The sequence below is a fragment of the Nematolebias whitei genome, chromosome 17, assembly GCF_014905685.2.
Source record: "Nematolebias whitei isolate Nwh7 chromosome 17, NemWhi1, whole genome shotgun sequence".
NCBI lineage: Eukaryota > Metazoa > Chordata > Actinopteri > Cyprinodontiformes > Rivulidae > Nematolebias > Nematolebias whitei.
The window spans coordinates 9,665,190-9,674,247 of record NC_056514.1 but is presented as its reverse complement, the minus strand read 5'-3'; the positions used below and the strand labels follow the sequence as shown (position 1 = coordinate 9,674,247).

At 38.6% G+C, this 9,058-nt stretch overlaps 1 protein-coding gene across 1 annotated transcript in view; it reads right to left on the bottom strand.

Moving 5' to 3' along the window:
* Positions 1-5,137: 5,137 nt before the first annotated feature.
* Positions 5,138-9,058, bottom strand: part of mrpl27 (mitochondrial ribosomal protein L27) — a 13,080-nt gene continuing 9,159 nt past the window's right edge. Inside the window, exons 3-4 of the mRNA XM_037690696.1 lie at positions 6,712-6,779; positions 5,138-5,840 (exon numbers count right to left, since the gene is read on the bottom strand). Coding sequence (XP_037546624.1) covers positions 5,634-5,840; positions 6,712-6,779 — 275 coding nt within the window. The 3' untranslated portion in view covers positions 5,138-5,633. The remainder of the gene's footprint in view (positions 5,841-6,711; positions 6,780-9,058) is intronic.

Here is a 9,058-nt window from a genome sequence, read left to right as displayed (position 1 = left end):
TTGAATTGAATTAAATCCTCCATTTTCTGTCATAATTACATTGTCAGAGTCAGAGTCAGAGTTTCTTTATTGTCATTCGCACCTCATGTGGTACATGTGGTGGAGCGAAATTATGTACACGGGGTCCCAGTTACATCCAACAATAAAATGTCCAAGAAAAACAGTAATAACATCTAAGATATGAACTAAGAAAAACATCAACTAAATATACACTAAGCACTCATAACATAAAACATTGAACATCAGCACAAACATGAACATGAGTCTGTGAGCAGATGTGCACGCATGAACACATTGTACGCTTAATGGTTAAATTAAAGGTTAATGCTTAATTCAGGTTATGTTTATTTGTCATATGCAGGTTAACACGGTTAACAGTATAATAAAATATTCAGGATGAGAAGAACTGATTTGACTCACTAAAACAATGAACAAACAAACAAGAAATACTAAAGCACTCAATAAGGGTACAACATAAAGTGCCAAAAAGTGAAAAACCAAATACAATAATTACAAGGTCCTAAAGAAAAAATAGTAAACAACATGGTAGAATATAATGGTGCAAGTAGGATGAATTTGTATGAATAAGTATTTCAAGGTAGTAATATAAGCTTAAATTCACATGATGTACACTGCACATAACTAACAAACTACACAGGTTGTGTGACAGATTATTGCACAGTTAGTGTTATTCATTGAGAGTTCAGTAATCTGACAGCTTGTGGATAACTGTCCTATAGCCTTTGAGTCTTTTCATGCATGATGGCAGACTCCTGTATCGTCTACCTGAGAGTAGTGGATGGAAGAATCCTTGTGCTGGGTGGGTGTGGTCCTTAATGATGCTGTGTGCTTTACACCGACATCAGCTGTGATAGATGTCCTGGCTGGTGTGGCGACTGCTACCAGTGAAGTCCTTTGCTGTTTGCACCACCCTCTGTAGTTCTTTCTGGCTCTGAATGGTGCAGTTCCCGTAACACCCTGTGATGCACTTTGCCTTAATTTTGGCTGATAAGACAGAAATGCCTCACTAAATGCTTCAGGTAACACCATGAGCTTCACTACCTCCACCATTACAGATATCTTGTTTGTTAGTTTGTCCAAGGTTAGCTCACCCTGTGTTACATTTCCTCATGGGCGAAGCGATCTTACCGTTCATGTAAAATATTTGATAATGTTCTTATAGAAACAATTCCTGAATGTTTTTCATAATGTGTTAATGCTACATGTTTGTCTCTTGACCCTACAACTGGGTAAGGTTACAGTAGACATAGCCCATTACTGGAGTTTTAATTAGATATTTTAAGCTACTAATTGTAGTATGTCAGGACAGCTTTGCTGGGGACAAACTACTAATTAATTATCCTTAAAGCTAGTTCAAGCACAAAGAATATTAATTGTTAATTACAACGGATTCTTTTCTTTTTAGAGTTAAATTTCTGCCATGTGACTGAGATAACTGTGAGTGGATTGTTTAATCAGTGACATGAGACGCAATTTTATCTTTGACTCATCAGAATAAATGCGGTCATTTATTTAACAGAATCAAAATTTAACATCAAAACATGTACACATTGATTTGCTGATCTGTTTCTGGTTAATAAAACTGGCACGCTTTACTAACAAGACAACAGAACATTACTGATTGAGGCTGATTCACCTCTGAAGGCATCTAGATTACTGGCAAATAGAAAAGTTAAAGAGGAGAAATAGATTTAAGATTTAAAAAGGAGGTTTAGATGGAAGCTATGTGTGAAACCAGAACATTGCACCCTTCCTCCGACATCCAGCTCAGCTTCCCGGTACACTTCAGGACGTGCAGCGACTTTGTTACCTTAGATGGGGGATACCTCCACTCCGGAACAGAAGTCCATTAGTACGCTCCTTTTCCAGCATCTCCGGTTAAAGTAGCTGGGGGTCATCAGAATAAATGCGAAGTACTCGGTTCCACCGAATAAGCTTCCTTAGAAGTGGAGCATTTACTGCTCGGGCTGAGTGCACAGCGATGCGAGCTGTGACTCCGCTAAATGGAGGGACCCCTTGGCACATGGTCCCATCCATCCGCAGCTTAAGGGAGTCTCATCTCTGACCGAAAGTTCCAGCAAGACTGGAAAAGACTAAGACTCGTGAAGACTAAGACTGAAGACTTTGCCCTAAGACTTAAGACTCCGACTGAGTTCCAGCACTGAACTCCAGGACTGCACTTCAGGACCGAACTTAATAGTAGTTCCAAGAAGTGTTCCTTTTAAAGGGTATCCACTTCCTGTTACATGGTAATTCCTGATTGGTTGAAACAACCATCAGGGGGGTGGTTCTAGTGATGCCAAGAGGGTCATTAGAAGTCAAGAGACAGCAGGAATGTTTAAAAAACGGTTAGTCCAGACAGGAAAATATTATGACGAAGTGAGACAAACGCAGGTGCCAGTTGAAGTTATTTACTGTCTGCTAGTTTTAAAAACAAGACACTTCGTTCTAATAACTCGTCTCTGTTTGTCTCTGACTTTCGACCGACATCACTAATCCTCATTCAGACAGAAGACTAAATGCACACTTACTTCGTAAATAGGCGTTTAACTGTATTATCAAAGTCTAATGAGGTTTAAAAATCATTAATACTGTTTCACAGTTGATTTAAATGAGTGGTTCACTTCAACATTTAGAAATGGTATGAACTAAACACACTTTTTGATTATCAAGATATTGTAAAATAGTAATGATAATATAAAAAAGAAGAGGGTTCTTTCAATTGATTAATTCAGGATTAAATTAAATTGTCTCTTGATGAGATAATTTGTATTTCTGGATTCAAATCAATGAAATAACAGTTCCTGTCCCCTGAAGGTCTTCAGAGACAGATTGTTGTCGGAGGCCTAGTTCACTACATAATAAACATGATGGATGATAATCATATTGCTTTATGCTAGGCCATTGGTAAGAAGGAGTGATTATTGTTATTGTTTCATATTGATTAGTGATTTTTTTTTCCTAAAAGTTAACTTAAGCTACACTACGGTATGTTTCTTAGACTGTGGCTAGGATGCACGAGAAAAGTGGAGTGTACTCTATTCACACAAGGAGAGCTGTTGGTCAGGCTACTTCTTGTTGTGCCATTAACTCTAAAATAGTTATTGAATGAAGTGTTTACTTGTGTAGGTAACACTAGATGTTAAATAACCTGTTAAAATACACCAGAATGCAGGAAATGGCATCTACTTTATTTTATATTTTCTGGGGGAGGACCCCCCCCCCCAACACCACCACCAGTGAGCCTCTCCACCCCAATCACATTTAAAAAAGCTTCTGACACCAATGGTCACTACATTGTTCAAGCCAAGAGCCATTGTTAGCACTGGGGGCTAAAAGCGCCCCTAAAGGGCAGGTTCTAGAATCGCCCCAGATGTAAACTTATAATTACATGATTTTAATAATAATAGGTTGTGATCTAAAGTGGGCCACTTTGAGGCTGAAACTCCAGGACTGAAAATGAGTTCCACTCCGGCCCTGTCTAGGCACATTAGTTTTTGTTTAATGTGCTCTTCTTTGGCCTTCAAGGCCTCAATAGTAAAATTCATCTGTCTCACCCATTCATTCAGCAGCTGGATCTGTGCCTTCTGAAGGATCTTGCTTGCCCGGTGCCCGCTGACAGAAGATTTCAGTTCCAGGCTCTTGGGAATGATGCCACTTTGTCTACATCTGAGGTTGAATCGCAGATGGTTCCTGTAGTCTGCCCTCTTCCTTGCTGTTTTCTCAAACTCTCCCAACTAGTTTGAGGCAACCCTGGCCAAAGTGGTTCAAAATATACTGATGCATGCTCAGTAATCCAGGTAGAAAAATCTAAAAAAGTCAAGTCTGCTCCTCTGGACATTCAAAAAACAAAACAAAAAATGTAGAAATGTTTTGTCGTTCATCCGAAAGATTTCCTCAGTCTGAGGTGCTGTATTCAGCTCAGTCTTATAAATAGCACCTTATCGTAGTGGATCAACCAGTTTGCTGCTGACAACCAAAACCAGCTGCTCACGTGATCAAGAAGGACCATCAGCCTAACAATGGATCATTAGCACACTGATGGCTGTTTACTATTCACAGGAGGCTAAGTGATACTAGCAATAACAGCATTGTAAGAGGGGGACAGTTGAACACGGAGGCCTCCACCCGTTTAATGATGGTTTCTTTTCACAAAGATGGCCTCCTTTACTCCTCTCTCAAACCATCGTTCCTCTCTATCCAGGATGTGAATATCTTCATCCCTGAAAGAGTGACACAAGAACAAGCCATTTGGATAAAAGACGAAACGTTTCAACAATTAAAAAAAAATTATCCAAGAGGACCCAACTTAACTTTGTTAGATCAAGCCGGATGCTCTGTCCCACCAGTTCTCCATCTTCAACCAGAACAAGATGGCTGAAAGTATCCATCATGTATCATTGGGGTCATGACTTGGGGAATTGAAAAAGAAATTAGAGAAGTTCAACAATGAGTGCCTGACCCCGGTACTGGCCCACCAGGAAGCGCGTTCGTCCCCAAGGCCATTAAATGTAAAAAGTTCTTGCATGGGTTCACACTCCTAAATTTCCATGTCAACTTGGGGTTAATGGATAATAATTCTTGTTTGTCGAGATATTTCTGTTGGCCTGCCATGACTGATGATAGTAGTTTGTTGCAGCCTGCCCTACATGTGCATGCAATAAGAGCAACAATCAACACCCCCGGACTATTACCACTCTACCTATTCCGAGGCAGCAGTGGTCTCACCTCGCCCTGGACTTCAATCACTGGTCTCTGAAGGTTATGATGTTATATTAACTGTAATTGACAAATTTTCTAAAGCTGCCCATTTAATCTCTTTACCTAGTTACCTTCAGCCTTGGATACCTCTCAGCTGATGGTTCAACAGTTTTTCAGCACCACGGTGATATTGTTTCTGACTGAGGCTCCCAGTTCATATCTGATAAGGCACTGGAAGAATTATTGTGACATCTGCAGGACATCTTTACCATTGCACATTTTCAAAGCAGAAAAAAAAGAAACCTGTCTGGCCACATATTGCAGCAAATAACATCTTAAGGCCAAGAGTTTAACAGAAAATCCAGCTCCCCACAAAACACAAACAAAATTGGTTTAACACCAAACTGGGCCTCTAATGGTGACCTTTTAATACGAAGCCATCATGACAGATTTGTGGCAGAATGACTAAATGAGTTGTGAAATAAATCTTAATATGAACCAGAACAAAACCAGTATGATGACCACTAATGGCAGAGGCACCTCAGGGAACAAATCAAACTTGTTCAATGTAAAAATGTTCATGCAGCAAACTTTAAAATAAAATAATAAACAGTTTCATATGATGGGACTTCCTGTGTGAAGCAGCTACTGGACATTTTCCTGACCAACAGCTTTGTTTTAACTGGGACAGTATGAAATAAAGTCCTCAAACTGCTGATATGAAAGAGAATTTAACTCAAATGAAACAAAACTTTATTAAAACTCCAACTAACAATGGCGTGGGGGGGGGGGGGGTCATAAGTGAAAATGAGGACTGAAGGGAAGTGCAGTCAGAGGCAGGGGGTCATGTGTTTGCCTTCACTCAGATCTGACAGCAGCAGTCTGGCTTCAGACCACATCTTGGTGATCTTTCAGACCATTTCCACCAGTTTGAATTTGCCGTCCTGTTTGATGGGCAGCACGCTGATGAACGTCTTGTAGAGCACAGCTCTTCTGGGCAGCTTGCAGATGATGCGGAAGACCTCAGGGCTGCGAGGTGGTGGGATGTAGACCTCCTTAGTGAACTTGACATGCCCGTCCTCCAAAGCGTAGAGTGTGTTGTTGGAACCCATGCCCACCTTCAGGACAAGGAGAGGGGATGGGGAGAAACAGGACAAAAGTCACCAATGACATATAATGAAAGTGGATGTTATGTTGAAAACAACTTCTGAAGTTCTGTGCAGAATGTGTACTGTTATTGAGCATGGACTTTGTTGGGTTTGTACTGTTAGTACTTAGGAACTCGATAGAGTCTAAATGAACCAGTTAGGACAGTTGAATGCTTTTATTTTTGTAGGCAAAGTGTGAACATTTTGTTTTTCAGGTGTGACACGTAAAACTTTTCTTCTTCAGACTGTCCAAACTTTGTTCCAACTCGGTGAGACTTGATAGGTACATGTTGCTCTGGAAGGATTTATAGAAAGAGGCGAGCACAGGAACAGCTCTGAGCTCTGCAGTTAAACCACGAGGTTTTCACAAACGTGTCATTATGCAGCTGTTACCAACATTAATGTCTGAAAGACCACAACACTTTGGTGAAAGCATAAAAATTTGGTACCGGACTAGTTGTTCTGGGTAACATTCAAAATTAGTAAAAGATTTTAAAAATTACATAAAAATACAAGTTTTAAATAAAAACATTAAATAAGAAAATTAAATGCAACATTTCATATGCACTGATTTATTGGGCCTGAGGACTCAATACATGGAAATAAATAGTCTAGTTGTGACCCAGCGTGCGAGGTTCATGAGCATGTTCCACGTCTTGTTTCCTGTTTTTGATGAATATTTAAAGCATTGTTAGAACGCCACGCCCAGGCCAGGCAACGTTACTGCAGTGTCTCCATGCGGATGTAAACAATTCCAGAAATGGTGACGTGTTGTGTTGATGTGAAGATATATATATATTTTTTAAAGTTCGACGTTAAACACAAAATTTCTGTAACTCACGTGAGCTCCAGGGTGAAATCTCAATTGCCTCTGAGTTGCGAGGATGTTTCCAGCGTGTACAAAGTTACCTTGTGAACAAAAGTAAAAAAGAATCAGCACCTTTTTAACAGTATAAGTACACACACAAACACACGCAAGCACGTTCTTGTAAACATACTTTTTGGGGACTTTCATTCATTTTCTACAGCCTAACCCATCCACAATTCACACCTTAGTCCTAAACCTATCCCCTTACCCCCCAACGAGACTTCTCCGTATGGGGACCTGGCTTTGGTTCCCATAAAGAGCAGCTGGTTCCCACAGTGCATGATTTTTTGTAAAATTTGTCCCTACGAGGTAACCTGAAACAAAAATGCACACGCACGCATGCACACACACACAGAGGATGACATTAGTGAAATAAACCACTTTACTACTGGTTTATTTTGTCCAGTTATTTTTTCTTCCACATAACTTTTCTATTGTACATGTGCTGAAGTAATAAACAAAAAAACAAGTTATTATTTTACAGTACTGTATTTCAGTTAGTGATTTTCCTTCAAGGCATCCTGATGCATGCTCAATAATCCAGGTAGAAAAATCTAAAAAAGTTAAATCTGGTCCTCTGGACATTCAAAAAACTAAACAAAGCAAAACAACAACAAAAAAATGTAGAAACGTTTCGTCTCTCATCCAAGAGACTTCCTCAGTCTGAGGTGCTGTATTCAGCTCAGTCTCTTAAAGTCTCTTAGTCTCTTCTCAGAGTGGATCAACAAGTTTTGCTGCTGACAACCAAAACCAGCTGATCACATGCTCAAGAAGGACCATCAGCCTAACAATGGATCATTAGCACTAGGGCTGTTGTAAACGAATATTTTAGTAATCGAGGAATCTATAGAATATTCTTGCGATTATTCGAGTAATCGAAAACAAAATTTGTCAGGTTCTGCAGTAACCACTCATTTAAATACATGAAAAAGAACATTAAGTAAATAATCCATTTAATTCCTCATTTTAAAATATTTTATTTTAAAATGTAATAACATGTTGAACCTCCATTTCTCTGAAGTGTAGCAAAACTTTTTTTTTCTTCTAAAATGTAAAAACAGAAGAGAGAAGTGAAAAAAGTACATTAACATGAAATAGAAAACAAATTAAAGCAAAAACAGTAAACACTGCTCTTTATAAATTCAACTTGAATGTCTGAGGTATAACAAAATCCACTTGTGCGTTTTCAAGGATCAAAGTTTCTATTGTCATTTACATTTTTGGTGCACAAGGCACATCCTCAGGCCACTCTGCAATATTTGCTGCTGTGTGTCTTTCTTCAAGCGGCATTGTTGTCAGGCTGTGGGACTCCATTTTCCAGTCCTCCCCAAGAAAGTGGCAGGTCACCCCAAGATATGCCTCTGTGGCAACACTTGTCCAAATGTCGGTTGTGAGAGCAATGCTGTCAGTCTCTTTCAGTGTGTTTTTCAGCTTGTCTGTGATTTCTTCATACTTTTTCTCCACCATTTTTATAAAGTAGGATCTGGAGGGAAAGACGTAATTTGGATTGAAGGTTGAGATCATTTTCTGGAAGCCTTCAGCTTCCACCACAGACAGCGGCCGCATGTCCGTGATGATCATATTTAAAATGCTGTTGGTGAAGTCTGCTGCTTGCAGAACTGAACATCCTGGTGCGCTTTGCACAAAGCTGTCCAATGTGTGACTCTGCGATTTACTGAAAAGAAGTACAATAAAATTATTATTTGTTTGTTCATTGCTATGCCTTAATACATTTTCAAGTGTACTTCATTGGATATTATAAATTTATATAATATTGTTAAGGGGTAATCTGCACTTTGATGACCTGCTGCAATCAAAGTAACATTAGTGTCAGTTGTATTTGACTTATGCATTTTAAGCTTTTATTCATGTGTGAGGTTTGAGGATGCTTTAAATAAAACCCTCTGTCACTGAATTATTTTTAAACATTAATCTAAATGGATAAAATTAAAATATTTTTATTTATGTGTGTTTTAAAATCTAAATGCTGTAAAATATTTTTTTTATGGATTGGAAAACTGAACAGAATCTTTATATGTTAGAAATTAAGTAAGTAAGATAGATAATGTAAAAGTTTGTACATTTGAGTTCTGCAGACTTAACTTGTAATTGTAAATGTTAAAAATACTTTGCTTTTTTTTATTAAGACTATTATTTGTCTTGATTGCTTAGCTATAAACAAATATGACAACAGTAGTAATAAATGTAGATTACTCCCAGTTTTCAAGTCATAAACAGCAGTAGCAAGAAAATAATAAATCCTACTACCTTGTTGATATAGAAATTATTATTTTAATGCTTTTATGTCAATCTAGACCTA